At 43.2% G+C, this 17,828-nt stretch overlaps 1 protein-coding gene across 1 annotated transcript in view; it reads left to right on the forward strand.

Annotated features, from left to right (window-relative positions):
* Positions 1-17,828, forward strand: part of LOC126100352 (protein takeout-like) — a 57,356-nt gene that overhangs the window by 9,520 nt on the left and 30,008 nt on the right. Inside the window, exon 2 of the mRNA XM_049910964.1 lies at positions 12,784-12,876. Within this exon, the coding sequence (XP_049766921.1) occupies positions 12,784-12,876 (93 nt within the window). The remainder of the gene's footprint in view (positions 1-12,783; positions 12,877-17,828) is intronic.

Below are 17,828 nucleotides of genomic sequence, written 5' to 3' on the forward strand. Positions count from 1 at the left end.
ACACCCTGTACATGGTACCATGCTAAGTGCACTATGCCATGCTCTTCACAGTAGTTTGCAGTGTAAAGACTGAGGTGGAAATGTAGATGATAGTATAATGTGGCTGTTGGCATTTCGCCCATAGATTTAGTTCACATGAATTAGTATAGCGTACTATTGTAGCTACACCAGCCAAGAGCTGTAGTTACACACACACACACACACACACACACACACACACACACACACACACACACACACAGATATATATATATATATATATATATATATATATATATATATATATATATAATATGATTGGAATGTATACCGCAGAGACAGGCTGGACAGTGAAGGGGGAGGCGTGTTTATAGCGATAAAAAGTGCAATAGTATCGAAGGAAATTGACGGAGATACGAAATGTGAAATAATTTGGGTGAAGGTCACGGTTAAAGCAGGCTCAGACATGGTAATTGGATGTCTCTATAGGTCCGCCGGCCCAGTAGCTGTTGTGTCTGAGCACCTGAAGGATATTTCGTGTAGATTTCCCCACCATGTTATAGTTCTGGGTGGAGATTTTAATTTGCCGGATATAGACTGGGAGACTCAAACGTTTACAACGTTCACAGGGACAAAGAATCCAGTGAAATTTTTTTAAGTGCTTTATCTGAAAACTACCTTGAGCAGTTAAACAGAAAACCGACTCGTGGTGATAACATATTAGACCTTCTGGTGACAAACAGACCCGAACTATTTGAAACAGTTAACGCAGAACAGGGAATCAGCGATCATAAAGCGGTTGCTGCATCGACGATTTCAGCCGTAAATAGAAATATTGAAAAAGGTAGGAAGAATTTTCTGTTTAGCAGAAGTGACAAAAAGCAGATTACAGAGTACCTGACGGCTCAACACAAAAGTTTTGTCTCAAGTACAGATAGTGCTGAGGATCAGTGGACAAAGTTCAAAACCATCGTACAATATGCGTTAGATGAGTATGTGCCAAGCAAGATCGTAAGAGATGGAAAAGAGCTACCGTGGTACAACAACCGAGTTAGAAAACTGCTGCGGAAGCAAAGGGAACTTCACAGCAAACATAAACATAGCCAAAGCCTAGCAGACAAACAAAAATTACGCGAAGCGAAATGTAGTGTGAGGAGGGCTATGCGAGAGGCGTTCAATGAATTCGAAAGTAAAGTTCTATGTACTGACTTGGCAGAAAATCCTAAGAAAGGGGTAGGTGGATCAAAACAAAATGTCCAGACACTCTGTGGCAAAAATGGTACTGAAACAGAGGATGACAGACTAAAGACCGAAATACTAAATGTCTTTATCCAAAGCTGTTTCACAGAGGAAGCCTGCACTGCAGTTCCTTCTCTAGATTGTCGCACAGATGACAAAATAGTAGATATCGAAATAGACGACAGAGGGATAAAGAAACAAAATCGCTCAAAAGAGGAAAGGCCGCTGGACCTGATGGGATACCTGTTCGATTTTACACAGAGTACGCGAAGGAACTTGCCCCCCTTCTTGCAGCGGTGTACCGTAGGTCTCTAGAAGAGCGTAGCGTTCCAAAGGATTGGAAAAGGGCACAGGTCATCCCCGTTTTCAAGAAGGGACTTCGAACAGATGTGCAGAACTATAGACCTATATCTCTGACGTCGATCAGTTGTAGAATTTTGGAACACGTATTATGTTCGAGTATAATGACTTTCCTGGAGACTAGAAATCTACTCTTTAGGAATCAGCATGGGTTTCGAAAAAGACGGTCGTGTGAAACCCAGCTCGCGCTATTCGTCCACGAGACTCAGAGGACCATAGACACGGGTTCACAGGTAGATGCCGTGTTTCTTGACTTCCGCAAGGCGTTCGATACAGTTCCCCACAGTCGTTTAATGAACAAAGTAAGAGCATATGGACTATCAGACCAATTGTGTGATTGGATTGAAGAGTTCCTAGATAACAGAACGCAGCATGTCATTCTCAATGGAGAGAAGTCTTCCGAAGTAAGAGTGATTTAAGGTGTGCCGCAGGGGAGTGTCGTAGGACCGTTGCTATTCACAGTATACATAAATGACCTTGTGGATGACATCTGAAGTTCACTGAGGCTTTTTGCGGATGATGCTGTGGTATAACGAGAGGTTGTAACAATGGAAAATTGTACTGAAATGCAGGAGGATCTGCAGCGAATTGACGCATGGTGCAGGGAATGGCAATTGAATCTCAATGTAGACAAGTGTAATGTGCTGCGAATACATAGAAAGATAGAACCCTTATCATTTAGCTACAAAATAGCAGGTCAGCAACTGGAAGCAGTTAATTCCATAAATTATCTGGGAGTACGCATTTGGAGTGATTTAAAATGGAATGATCATATAAAGTTGATCGTCGATAAAGCAGATGCCAGACTGAGATTCATTGGAAGAATCCTAAGGAAATGCAATCCGAAAACAAAGGAAGTAGGTTACAGTACGCTTGTTCGCCCACTGCTTGAATACTGCTCAGCAGAGTGGGATCCGTACCAGATAGGGTTGACAGAAGAGATAGAGAAGATCCAACGGAGAGCAGCGCGCTTCGTCACAGGATCATTTAGTAATCGCGAAAGCGTTACGGAGATGATAGATAAACTCCAGTGGAAGACTCCGCGGGAGAGACGCTCGGTAGCTCGGTACGGGCTTTTGTTAAAGTTTCGAGAACATACCTTCACCGAAGAGTCAAGCAGTATATTGCTCCCTCCTACGAATATCTCGCGAAGAGACCATGAGAGTAAAATCAGAGAGATTAGAGCCCACACAGAAGCATACCGACAATCCTTCTTTCCACGAACAATACGAGACTGGAATAGAAGGGAGAACCGATAGAGGTACTCAAGGTACCCTCCGCCACACACCGTCAGGTGGCTTGCGGAGTATGATGTAGATGTAGATGTAGAACAAAACTTGGCAGGTATGTTCCTACATCTGAAAGATGCTGTCTCTTCAGATTACGATCCAGTGCAGCTAGTAGCGCCTCTACGAGAAAGCAAATCTGGTTTGCTTTAAATGCACGCTGTAACGGTCGCGAGCGTTAGTTACCTTTGAGAATGGACGTGGTGAGCTGATGTTAGTCGAGAAAGCCTTTAAGGCGACAAGGACACCATTATCATCACCACACTGAGTATGAAAGAGTTCGTGTGACGGGGCTGCGGGAAACTGGATGATCCTTCTGCGATATTGCAGAAAGACTTAGCAGGAATTTAGCCACTGCACGTGACTGCTTGCAGCGGTGGTCAGGAGGAAGTACGGTCGCACGAAGACGGGACTCCGGACGAATATGTGGCGCTACCGAGAGCGAACAATATCGCGTTCGGTGTACGGCCCTGGCGCATCGTACTGCAACTGCAGTAGCAATTTGAGTAGCAATTGGCTCCACAGTGACTCAACGAACTGTGACACATCGGTTACTTCAAGGACAGCTACGAGCCAGTTGCCACTGTGCGCATTTCAGTGACCCCAGAGTACCGTCATTTGCTACTTCAGTGGTGTCAAGCGAGAGCTCACTGAAGGGCAGGGTGGGCGTTTGTTGTATTTTCCGATGAGAGCTGGTTCTGCTTCGATGCCAGTGATGACCGTGTGTTGGTTAGGAGGAGGCCAGCTGAGGGCGTGCAACCAACCTGTCTGCACGCTAGACATACTGAACCCACACCTGGAGTTACAGTCTGGGGTGCGATTTCGTGTGACAGCAGGAGCGCTCTCGTGGCTATCCGACGCACTCTGATTGCAAATCCGCAAGTCCGTACGTCAGTGTGGTGATTCGACCTGTTGTGCTGCCATTCGAGAACAGCATTCCAGGGAGTGTTTTCCAACAGGTTAACGCTCGCCCACATAGCGCTGTTATTCGCTAGAGAGTGTCGATACGTTACCTTGGTCTGCTCGATCACCAGATCTGTCTCCAACACCTATGGCACATCATCGGACTACAACTGCATCGGACTACATCCAGCAGTGACCGTCCCTGTAGTGACCGACTAAGTGCAATAGGCATCAAAGTCCATCCCACAAACTAACAAGCGGCATCTGTACAACGCAATGCATGCACGTTTGGACGCTTGCAGTCCATATTCTGGCGGTTACAGGGTTATTCAGGTACCTAATTTCACATTTGCAATGGCCTGTCACACACTTACATCAGCCTGTTTTCTTGCAACGTTAATCACTCAATTATGTTACCTAGACAAACGTATTGGCGAAATTTCATTACTGTACATTAATTTTTTTTTTGTTGCTGCGATTTTATTCCGTCAGTATATGATAGGTCGAGAAAAGTAACGGAATATACTTCTGTTCTTTACATGAATGGACGAAACCCGATTGTCATAATGCGCATGAATAGTGTGTGTATTACATCTCAGAGGTTTGATTGAGAAACTACACCGGAATTTGCATAGAAGACTGCAAAAAACTGCCTATAAGCTTTGTGAGGCTGCCCATTGTAGCAGAGGAACGGTCTATAAGCTAGCGACGAATTGCTTTTTCTTAATTTGTTGGCTTTCGGGACAGGCCCAAACATCTATCTTTATAGTATAATGTCAGTTATCACGATACGAACGTAACGACAATAGACCACCTAGTCCCAGAGGGGAGGAAATCTCCGACGCTGCCGGGAATCGAACCCGCACCCTTCCGATTAGCAATCCGCCACGCGGACAGCGCAGCTACCGAGCCGCCGCTAGCTGAGAATTCGCCTCGCAAAGTCAGTGCGCTGCAGGTACGGTATGCGACAGGGACACAAAAAGATGTTGTATAAAAGATCTAAATGACGAAAAAACTGACGATAGTAACAATAATAATTTATATTTACATGCAGCGAACAAAAATTCCAAAAAAGGCGTATGCTGACATGTGTAAGTAATACCGAATCATCAGTTTACTAAGTCCTGGTTTCAAAACACTGACACACACACAGGAGAATGGAATGACTAGTAAAAGCCGATCTCGAGGAAGCTGAGTGTGGGCTCTGGAGAACATGTGTGGCAATACTGACGCTACAAAGAAGGTAGACTGAAGAAGGCAGAATTACATTTACCTGAATACGCTCTCGGAAGTCCTGATGGTAGCAAGAATTAAATACAGGGAGCGAAAGGTTACCGAAGACTTGTAGAGAAACGAGCAGTAGCTGATTAGCGAGTGAGACGGGGTTAATGTCTATCCCTCATATTATTCGATTCGTACGTTGAGCAAACAAAAATGAAACTAAAGACAAATTTGGCAGGGGAATTTAAGTTCAGGGAGTATACATAACAACTTTAAGGTTTGCTGATGACATGTTTATTCGGCCAGAGACGTCAAAGGACTTGGAAGATCAGTTGAACGGAACGGGTAGAACAATGAAATGTGCTGTCAGGAAACAGTACATATCTGACCACAAAATATTTATATTTCAACAGTTTTCCGCTATCCTTTTTATAGAGCTGCTAAAGATGTCTTATACGATTACGTGAGACGTTTGGTAAACATCGTAACAAAAATTAAGCTGCGAAAGACGGACAGTATTAATTTTTAACTCATGATAAACATTGCTGAAGTACCAGTTGAGCAACAATGGGTGCAAATATTAAAACAAATTTTCTTTATTCAGTTTTTTGATTCCGAACCGTCATCAATTTGGAATATAAAATTTTCATTACCAAATGAAATACAGTATTAGAGACATTCAATAAGTAATGCTTTTTTTTCTTCGTCAGTTTCGGTTGAAAAAAATGCGGAATTTGTTGTGCGATATCATGGAATATTCTCGCCATAGTTTCATGAAGTGCTGGTAGATGGCGACGCTATACGTAGCCTTTAAAATGGCGTCTGTAGCGGAAGAGTGTTCCAAGCAGAGAACTTTGATGGAGCTTCTTTTGGCGAACAGCCATAGCACCGAGGATATTCATAGGCGCTTGCAGAACGTCTGTGAACAAAAACGCGGTGAGTCGTTGGGCGAGGCGTCTGTCATCTCAACAAGGTCGCGCAAACCTGTCCCATCTCCAGAGTGCCGGCAGGTCGCACACAGTTGTGACTCCTGGAGTGTTGGAACGGGCGGACACTCTCATTCGAGGTGATCGCAGCACAATCGGACGTCTATGTTGGTAGTGTTGACTCGTCGACCAGTTGGGATACTCCACGATATGTGCTCCCTGGATTCCTCGCCACCTAACACAAGGCCGTAAAGAGCGACGAAGGACCATCTATGCGGTGTTACTCGCACGTTACGGGTCTGATTGTGACCATTTTTTGTCGAACATTGTCACGGGCGAAAAAACAATGATTCATCACTTCGAACTGGAAACAAAACGGCAATCCATGTAGCGGGGCCACACCATTTCTCCTCTGAAGAAAAAAATGAAAGCCACACGCTCAGCCGGTAAAGTCATGAAGACTGTCTTTTGGGACTCTGGAAGGATTGTTATATTTGACGTCGTCCCTCATGGTGCAACGATCAATTGTAAAGTGTATAGTGCTACCCTCAGGAAACTGAAGAAACGATTCCACAAAAATGTTAGCGAACTTTTCCTTCTCCATGAAAACAGAATGCCTCACTCTACTCTGGAGACCCGAGAGGAGCTCACAAAACCTCATTGGACTCTTCTTCCTCATCCACCCTACAGCCCGGATCTCGCACCTCCCGACTTCCATCTGTTTGGCCCAATGAAAGATGAATTCCACGGTAAGCGGTGTGTGGAACATGGAAGATCATTGATGCAGCAAGATTTTGGGTCCGACGTTGACTAGTAGATTGATACAATGTGGGCATACAGGCACTCTCGGTAAGATAGGTAAGACCATCACATTGAACGGAGATGATGTTGGAAAATAGGATTTATAGCAAAAAAAGTGGAGATAATATGATGTGTTGGAATCCTGAATAAAACTAAACTGCTATCACAGAAAAAAATGTGTTGCATTAAATGTTCAGGGCAATCATATTTTCTCATTGGATACGTAATTAGCTATCTCTGTTTCCTTAAAACTTTTTTGGTGTACTTGATTTTGACTTTTGCATAGATAACAAATATTACTGCTGTTTTACCGGTGTATGATGTAGATTTATTTACGTACAATGGGAATATTAGCAAATCCAACTTGGAGCCTTAAGGTAGATCAGTAAAACTGTGCATGAAGGCTCTGAGGCACTCCTCGACAGCAGCTTCGCAACCTGATGATGTGTACCCAGCTATTAGCTTTGCTACGTCACTTTCGTTTTCTCCAGTCGCCACGGAAGAGTCCCACCTGTCGCCGACGGCAGTCTTCACAACCAGTTCTGCGGGACGTGAGCAGTTTATATTGCGCAATAGCTTGTTACCAGAAGGAAAATTTCACTAGAGAATAACAGGCAAAGTACCTGGCAGAAACATGTCGTTCAGACCCTGCAAAAAGCTAGTGTATCTGGTTACATATTAACGACAAGAGGAGGAGATTACGCCATCTGTGATGCAACATGTTTTTTACAGCTAATCTTCATGTCTGATTAATACACGACGCGTGCCAACATTAGTCGCACTCCGTTCCACTGGATTCGAGTGTCAGCTAGGGGCAAAAAACACTGTCCTTAAGTTTCCGTTAGTTCTTTAATGTCTCTTTTTTTTATTGTCATCGTCACTACGCGAGATCACGTGATCTGCGATGTAGGCAATAAATATTTGCCGCAGTCTACGTGAGCTGCTGGTGTCATAAATTTACTCAACTGGCTTCTTCTGGAACAAAGCCACGAAGAGAAACAGAGAAAGAGAGAGAAGAATTTGTCTGCTGTTAACAAAGGATTTAAGGAGAATAAACATCTAAGGCTATCAGTCCTCAATTTACCCCCTCCTAGGATGACATCAGTTAACCGCATCTGTCTGCGTTAAGAGTAAATTCTGTGTCAAAATTTGAGGAAGTTTTCTAAATGTTTGCGTAACGCCTATCTCATCAAGGTAACAAAAGTCATGAGATACCATAAGCTGGTGTATAGGTGTTGGCTGTATCACGTACACAACAAATGAAACAGCAGTGCATTCGCAGAACTGTCATTTGTATTCTTTTCACACGAAAAGATTTCCGACATGACTGTGGCCGCACGACGGGAGTTAACGGACTTTGAACGTGGAATGGTAGTTGGAGTTAGACGCATACGGCATTCCATTCCAAAAATCGTCAGGGAATTCAATGTACCTAGGTCCACACTGTCCACAATGTGCCGAGAATAATAAAATTTCAGGCATTACCTTTCATCAAGGCCAACGTAATCACCGACGGCCGTCACCTAACGAGCAGCGCTGTTTACGTAGAAAAGCAACTCTGCGTGAAATAAGCGCAGAAATCAATGCTGAACATGCGACGAACGTATCCGTTAGGACGGCGCGTCGAAATTTGGCGTCAATGGGGTGTGGCAGCAGATGACCGACGCGAGATCCCTTGCTAACAGCACGGCATCACCTGCAGCAGCTCTCCTGGGCTCGTGACCGTATCTGTTGGACCCCAGACGACTGGAAAACTGTGGCCTGGTCAGATGAGACAGGATTTCAGTTGGTAAGAGCTGATGGTAGGGTTCGAGTGTGGCGCAGACACCACGAAACCATGAACTCGAGTTGTCAAGCTGGTGCTGGCTCCATAATGATGTGGGCAGTGTTTGCATGGAATGTTCTGCCTGGTCCAGTTGAACTGATCATTAACTGGAAATGATTCATTTGCAGCCATTCATGCACTTCATGTTCGCAAACAACGATGTCGTGTCACCGGGACACAATTGTTTGTGACTGGTTTGAAGAACACTCTGGACAGTACGTACGAATGATTTGGCCACCCAGTCGCCCAACACAAATCTCATTGAACTTTTGGGGGACATCATAATACCCTCAGACTTCAAGAAGAATATAATAATTCCAATCCCAAAGAAAGCAGGTGTTGACAGATGTGAAAATTACCGAACTATCAGTTTAATAAGTCACAGCTGCAAAATACTAACGCGAATTCTTTACAGACGAATGGAAAAACTGGTTGAAGCCGACCTCGGGGAAGATCAGTTTGAATTCCGTAGAAATGTTGGAACACGTGAGGCAATACTGACCTTACGACTTATCTTAGAAGAAAGATTAAGAAAAGGCAAACCTACGTTTCTAGCATTTGTAGACTTAGAGAAAGCTTTTGACAATGTTAACTGGAATACTCTCTTTCAAATTCTGAAGGTGGCAGGGGTAAAATACAGGGAGCGAAAGGCTATTTACAGTTTGTACAGAAACCAGATGGCAGTTATAAGAGTCGAGGGGCATGAAAGGGAAGCAGTGGTTGGGAAAGGAGTAAGACAGGGTTGTAGCCTCTCCCCGATGTTATTCAATCTGTATATTGAGCAAGCAGTAAAGGAAACAAAAGAAAAATTCGGAGTAGGCATTAAAATTCATGGAGAAGAAGTAAAAACTTTGAGGTTCGCCGATGACATTGTAATTCTGTCAGAGACAGCAAAGGACTTGGAAGAGCAGTTGAACGGAATGGACAGTGTCTTGAAAGGAGGATATAAGATGAACATCAACAAAAGTAAAACGAGGATAATGGAATGTAGTCGAATTAAGTCGGGTGATGCTGAGGGAATTAGATTAGGAAATGAGACACTTAAAGTAGTAAAGGAGTTTTGCTATTTGGGGAGTAAAATAACCGATGATGGTCGAAGTAGAGAGGATATAAAATGTAGACTGGCAATGGCAAGGAAAGCGTTTCTCAAGAAGAGGAATTTGTTAACATCGAGTATAGATTTAAGTGTCAGGAAGTCGTTTCTGAAAGTATTTGTATGGAGTGTAGCCATGTATGGAAGTGAAACATGGACGATAAATAGTTTGGACAAGAAGAGAATAGAAGCTTTCGAAATGTGGTGCTACAGAAGAATGCTGAAGATAACGTGGGTAGATCATGTAACTAATGAGGAGGTATTGAATAGGATTGGGGAGAAGAGAAGTTTGTGGCACAACTTGACTAGAAGAAGGGATCGGTTGGCAGGACATGTTTTGAGGCATCAAGGGATCACAAATTTAGCATTGTAGGGCAGTGTGGAGGGTAAAAATCGTAGAGGGAGACCAAGAGATGAATACACTAAGCAGATTCAGAAGGATGTAGGTTGCAGTAGATACTGGGAGATGAAGAAGCTTGCACAGGATATAGTAGCATGGAGAGCTGCATCAAACCAGTCTCAGGACTGAAGACCACAACAACAACAATCGAGAGGTCAATTCGTGCACAAAATCCTGCACCAGCAACACTTTGGCAATTATGGACGGCTCAGTATTTCTGCAGGAGACTTCAGACAACTCGTTGAGTCTATGTCACATGGAGTTGCTGCATTATGCAGGGAAAAATGACGTCCGACACGATATTAGGACGTATCCCATGACTCTTGTCACTTCAGTGTAAGGGGAAACGTCGGTATCAGACCGGTATTCACCACGTTAGGTGTGGGAAACCACGTAAAAATCACATCGAGACACGCCGACTCACCGGCTCTCGTCGTTAACCCGCTTTTCGGATTCGACCCGGGACTGGCGCGTTTCCACCAGTCCGGAAGCGTGTGTTTTCACGCGCGTGGCTTTCGGGGCAGGTACAATGCTGCCACTTTTTCAACAGCTGGTCTTTATAAGTTCAGTACACAACATAATTCCGTCTGGGCTACACAGGCACGTTACGATACTAGCAACGCTATCCTCAAATCCCTCTACTTCGTCTGTTAGTCACACTTGAACAAGATCGCAAACTCTCGAACAGTAAGAATAAAACATTCTCGGCTTCAATTCAAAGTAAAACCTCGCATTTTTGAGAATCACCCTCATCATCTTCGTCAGGAAACGGTTGCTGTGGCAGCCTTATACAGCCCACAGGCGTCGTCTGATTGGTCAGAAATCAGGTAATGCTGTAACAGATGGTGACGACGTCAGCACCACCGCTCCCGTCGTAGGGTAAACATTGAGATCAATATCTCTGGTTCCTCTCTGCATCGAGAGGTCGCTTCCACACACCGTTGAGATTATATCCGCTGTCGCGGTTGAAGTTGTCCTCACTAATTCTTATTTCCACAGCCTCTTTAATTACAGAATCCAAGTATGCTGGAGCCTGGACAAAACCTTTGTTTCATCAAATAATATTTTGTGTTTGTTTGTAAGGCAGAACTCAACATATGCTTATCTCTCCAGTTCTCGATTTTTAATATATCGGCGATGGACCATTATGGAATATGGGTAATAGCTCAAAATCGGTTCACCTCTTTAACAACAGACGGCAAAAGGACATTGTTCACAGTGTTGAGTATGGCTGTGATGTGCTGTCTGAGTGAGGCACTGTTAAATTGGGGGGGGGGGGGGGGTGCCTCAGTGATCAGTGCTGGGGCCCCTCCTGTTCCTTATTTATATAAATGATATGCCTTTTAGTATTACATGCAATTCTAAAACATCTGTTTGCTGATGATGCTAACTTGGTCGTAAAGGATGTTGTGTGCAACACTGGCTCTGTTTCAAATAGTGCAGTTCATAAGTTCATGGCTTGTAGAAAATAAACTAACGCTAAGTCACAGTAAGACTCAGGTTTTACAGTTTCTTAATACACAATTTTACAAAACCCGACGTTTTAATTTCACAGAATGGGCATATCACTAGTGAAGTTGAACAGTTCAAATGTCTACGTGTTCAGACAGATAATAAACTGTCGTGGAAAGCTTACGTTCAGGATCTTGTTCAAAGACTTTAATATTCGAACGGTATCTGAAGTAACTGATCGTTCGACCCGAAAATTAGTCTACTTTGCTTCTTCTCTTTCGCTTAAGTCGTATCGTATTATACACACATAAAAAATACTTGTTTGTTATAGAGAGTGAGTCTCTTACAACAGACAAGTCTTTTTTTCTGAAATGAACAAGACTCTACTAAAAACCAAAGAAGACAAGAGTACTGTCGTCGAATGGCCATTGCACATCTTCTGAAACAAACAATGCTCCTCTTATAGAACAAAAAAGGCAGGCCTGTTTACCAGACCGAGTTTTCTCTTTTACTTTATTTTTAGGGCCACCTTCCTGCCATGAAGCCCTTCACCTTCGCTCGCCATAGGTGGCTTGTTTGGCCTGACTTTTATCAGCCATTGTGTCACTATTTTTCTTAAAGACTTCCTTCTTCTTCAATCTAAAATGAAGAACCCTCGGTTTTGTCAACAACTGCAGAAAGTAAATTTTGTCTCTTCATTGAGTGTAGTGTTTAAAGGAAACTAAAGTTCTCATTTCTTATGCTTTAGAGTTGAAATGTGGCCAAATCAATTTACATTTCTTCATTGTAATAATTTATTAGAACCACTGACCTTTTACGCGGACTTACATTAGAAGAAGAGTTTCCAAGGCTTTGCATGAGGTTTGCTGCTTGTTTTGGAAGAAATATCGTACATCTGTTTTGAAAAGGGGGTTTATTTGGCGCTTCGAAGAGGAATCGTGGTCATTTTGTTACGTTGAAGAGGAGTATTACACGCTTTAGCAAAACTTTTAACACTACAGTGTGGGGAACTAGCCACACAAGTCATGTTTGGGCAGACAGCATCAGAGGCAATAAGATGTTAGTTAGACTATGAATCCAGAGGTCTCACGTTCGATCACTGTCAGTCCTAGGATTTCTGAGTGTTACTACTTTCACCTCTAGCATTATTTGTTGATGTGAAATATGTTGAGATGCACCATGCGTCCAAGTAACTAACACTGTAGTACTGTGCGTATGTGTGTTTGTCTTTCTCTGTCGACCACATTTATACTTGCCTGCTTACCTTAGTTTAATTATCATTGTACGTTTGGTTCCAGCTCCTGACTACCCAGTCTGCAAGAGGGACAGCCCCGACGTGAACGACTGTTTAAAGAAGGCGGTGGCCGTGGTCGTCAAGCTGGTGGCCGCAGGTGAGACACCTACTGGGTCATCCCTACTTTTGGTCCGCTCACTGCTGCTGCGTGTATGCCTTCGTGGAGCAGCAGGGAACACATTGAAGTTAAAGTGAGGTGCCAATTCCAGACGTGGAAAACCTCTGTTGACAGTTTACTTACTCCCTATAAAATGCTGACAGCTGCATACTTGAAGGATCAGCAGCATCTGGGCACACAGCTGGAGAGCTCTCTTGAAAGTACATCAAGGAAACGTAGCACCTTTCACACTTTACCTACACAAACACATTGAAAGAAATTGAAAAACGGATGGGTCTACTGGAACATCAAATTTTCATAAAACAGTGACGAGAGAGAAGTAATTGGTTATTGATAGCTGGTGCTGTCGGCTCCCTATGTGTTGCCATTCTGCTGCACAAAGCATTCGTTGCGGCTGATAGATCTCATGTAGCAAAGTGTACTTAATGCGAAGATTATACACATTTCAATAAAGAGCAAGTTCCAGCACTGATTTGACAGTCCACAGGTGCCTATCATGGGAGAATTTCAAACTTTTTACGTGATGTTTGTAGCAAACAGTCACTTCAAACTTCATACTTTTTGTGATTATTTTTTCAGTTTTCCGTAGCTTATACTGGGTGGACAAAATGAAACTGGCGTGCACCTTAAGATGTACTTCATGCACTTAAGTAAGTTGTGTTGCCTATCTTATGGCGCAAGCGAAATTTTCTGGGCCAGTTTTGTTTTACTAGATACCAAACGCAGTGCTTTACAAAACTTTAAAAGACCCAGTACCAATATACGTAGTTTATTGTAATAAACAAAAGAAAATTGTGTTTCACTGAGGTCAACACATTCAGAGACACAAGACGGGAAAATTTCAGTACTTACAAAAAATAAATAAATAAGTAAATAAAATATAACTAATTTAAGTTAAGAACTGTTTTCTGGCGTGTTTAGAAAGGCTTTCAGTTCTATATCGTTCGTCAATTTCAGAATTCTTAAGCTTATTTTGTATGAGACAAAGACTTTAAAATGATTTTATATCACTATGAAGAGTGGACCACTCTGGCGGCTGGCTGCGTACACTACTTGTTGCCGCAACGTCAAAACATCGGACCTCAAAGTAATTTAAATAAAAACGCAAAAGCAAAAATTATTAACGCTGTTCTGTGGAAGCAGATCGCAGATCACGTACTGAGCGTGAAAACCGCTGAGCCGATCACAAATGTAATCAGTTCCTTAAAGGAGCTGCAAGCGTTGTGCGGCAGGCTACAAGGTCGTATCCAATGTTGCACACAAGCATCATTTAAAATTAATGCGTCTTACCTTCTTCTTATTCTGCATCATTACGTTTACAGTAATCATCTTTGGATCGAATACGCCCATGCGAACCCTTCTGCAACTTTTGAAATGCACCGTGGAAGTCGGTCTTCTTCACTATGTTTAATACGCTCCAAGATTACACTTTAATATCTTCTGCTGTTTCAGAGTTTTGCCCTGTCAACATTAATTTCATCTTGAGTGAGAGATCATATAGTTCATACTTCTAGCATTTTGATTTTATAAAAATGTGTTGTGTAATGTACACGATATGCGATAGTGGGTGTTTTTTTTTTTCGACATGTCCTTATATGGACATAATTTTACTCTTGACATATCGAGATTGTCTGGCCGAGGTGAAGGATTCTTCCACTGTGGCGATTGCTGTGATTTTGAGAATGTTAGCTATAAAACCATTTTCGTCATCAGAGACAATCTTTGAAAGAAATTTTGCATCATCTTCGCTGCAAGTTTTAACGCGTGTTCCTTCTGATGTCTTGGGGAGGTGTGGCACAGACTTCACCGCAATCGTTCTTATGGGTAGTTCTTCTCACAGAATGCGTCCACATATACTACGACTTATTCCCAAGGTGTTGCAGAGGTCTGCCTACAATTTTCAGAATCAGATTACTTACATTCTGAACATTTTCTGGTGTGATGCGAGTTCACGACCGACTGGAACGCTCATCATCATTATCAGTCCCATTTTTGAAACGCTTATACCAATTCAAGTCTGCGTCTGACCTAAGCGTTGGCTCCAAGTGCATACTTCCAAATGCGTTCTTCTTTGCGCTTTGGGACGCTGAATGGCGCGATCGGATTACACCCAATAAACTCCGTGCCATTAAGGAGACGACGACTGTGTGGCGGTCCTCCATGCGAGCCAACCGCAGGGACTCAGTCGTCCTTTGTTGGCTCCGCATTGGCCACTCCCGGCTAACACACAGTTATTTACTGCGCCGGGAGGACCCTGCTGAATGTCGCTGCGGGGCGGCTGTGACGGTGGCCCACATTCTGTTGGCCTGCCCCCTTTTAGCTGTGGTCAGGCAGACATTTGCGCTGCCTGATACGCTCCCTGCCGTTTTATCTGATGACCCTGTTATGGCTGCCTTAGTTTTACGTTTTATTAGGGCAGGGAGTTTTTATTCTTTAATCTGAGTGTTTCTGTTTTATTTTATTTTTTGTGTTGATTCTGGCCTTTGGCCTATGATTTTAAGCTGATCTTTTAATGTGTTTCTAAGTGGTTGGCTTTTCCTTTTTTATTTCTATGGTCGGCCAACCACTGTCACACTCTGTGTGGTTTTAGTTCGTTTTGTCTTGTCTTTGTCTCAGTTTCTCTTGTTCTGTATCGTCTGTGATCTATTCTGTTCCTCGTTTTTATTCTCTGTGGGTGTTCTTTGTATTTGGAAAAAGGGACCGATGACCGTAGCAGTCTGGTCCCTTTCATCCCCCAAACCAACCAACCAACCAAATGCGTTCTTCAACATTAGGAGCGTTTCTGCCGCCGTTTTCAGAAGTTTAAAACAAAACTTTATGCAGACACACTGCTCTTCCGTACCAACCAGCATAAAGCTGCAGCCGGCCGGTGTGGCCAAGCGGTTCTAGGCGCTACAGTATGGAACCGCGAGACCGCTACGGTCGCAGGTTCGAATCCTGCCTCGGGCATGGATGTGTGTGATGTCCTTCGGTTAGTTAGATTTAAGTAGTTCTAAGTTCTAGGGGGCTGATGACCTCAGATGTTAAGTCCCATAGTGCTCAGAGCCATTTGAACCATAAAGCTGCAAACTCACGGAAACACGAAAATGATGGACCGAAGCAGTCATTTGTTAGTCGCTTGCCACCCTGATTGAAGAAGGGTGTGTAGCGAGACACCTAGAGGTACTTTAGTGTAATCGTAATCATTTGTGAGCAACAGTCAAGTTCCGGGACTTCTAGTCACCTTCGCGCTCTGAAGCGAGGCTTCTCGCCTGTTCTGCAGTCGCTCCCAACCTTTTAGACAATATCAACGCTGGACGAGATCAGCTGTCGATCTACACACCCAAAACACTCTGGCCCGAAATAAAAATTGTAGTTGGGAAAAAAGAAGAAAAACCCCCATATTTAAAATGACAAGAGATAAGTGCTACGCTGCCGGAAAATAATAGATTTATTGTTCCAAGAGTGCACGTGGAGTACATGAAATGATTACATTTACAAATCAATAGTACAAGCGATACTGAGGTAACAGGTATCGAATCATGCTGAGACACACTCATCAGTACGTGGTGTAGTCTCCACGAGTGGCAATGCAGGTGCTGACTGTGGCATCCAGTAGATCACGCATATGGTGAATACTAATCCTAGGATACGACCTGTTGTTGGCTGACGAGTTGCACGAGTCACTTCTTGTCCTCCCATGCGTGCTCAAGTCCGGAGATTATGCAGGGCAGAGCACTGTAAGGTTTACGGGCAGTGTGTGGTCGAGCATTATCCTGTTGGAACAACACATCATTTTCCTGTTGCAAGAGCGGAAAAAGACGGGTCTAACAACATTCTTCACGTACCGAGCGCTGGTTAGCGTCCCCTCCAGAAACACTAAAGATGAATAAGAGTTGTAGCTTATCGCACGTCAGATCATAAGGCCAGCGTAGGGCAGTGTGTCTTGGACGAGACAGCGCTCAAGAGGTCTACGTCGTACGCGCAGTCGATCGTCACTTACATGCGGGCAGAATCTGCTTTCATCGCTGAAAACCAAGGGGCGCTACTTAATCTTCCTTTACACTCGGTTTGCATGGTTTTTCAGGACAACTTGTGTATTATTTATTACAGGTAGCTTGTCAGCTGCAACCAGACGATGTTGATGAGAAATTTTGTTAGGAGTTAACCTATCACTTTATGCTCTAAACGTAATTTAGTTTGTCGTGATATATCCACATAATTTTGTAATCATTTAGCAAAAATGTTCACATTACAGATTAAATAAAACAGAAACCTACTAATGATGGCACAGAGGTGCTGAAACATGTTTGGGAACTTGGAAAAAACGGTGTTTTGTATAGCTGGTGGACCTTACAGCCAACAATTTTAACTGAAAAATCGGAGAACACAAGGAACTGCAAATCCAAATGACGAAATCTGTAAATCCTAGCCTAATAAGTTCAATCTTAGATTTTATTCGTAAAGATAAGATTGTGACACTTAATTCCATCAGTGACGTAGAGTTCAGAAAATACATTTGTCGTTGACTTAAAAAAAGACTAACAGTGCTATTTATTGGTTCTTTGGTGTACTATGCCTCGATGATTAAACATCTGTACTACTAAGCTGAGCAGACTATTTTAGATACAACTTTCAAATAAACATCTTCTTTTCTCGTGTTCCAATTTTGATGAAATAAAGCTTATATATTGCCCCTGTCTACGATCAAGTTAAGCCTGAAAACTCCATGAAAATTAGTTTAGTAATTGTGAAGACAGCGTGTATAAACAGGCAGACAAACATGTCTGATGGTAATATGTACTCACAGCTTGTCGTCTGCCTAGGATTTGCGTAAATTTATTTTATCTAAAAAAAAAAAAACACTCCGTCTACAGGACACAAGTGGCCCATCGGGACCATCCGACCGCCGTGTCATCCTCAGAGGAGGATGTGGATAGGAGGGGCATGGG

The sequence above is a fragment of the Schistocerca cancellata genome, chromosome 9 (assembly GCF_023864275.1).
Source record: "Schistocerca cancellata isolate TAMUIC-IGC-003103 chromosome 9, iqSchCanc2.1, whole genome shotgun sequence".
NCBI lineage: Eukaryota > Metazoa > Arthropoda > Insecta > Orthoptera > Acrididae > Schistocerca > Schistocerca cancellata.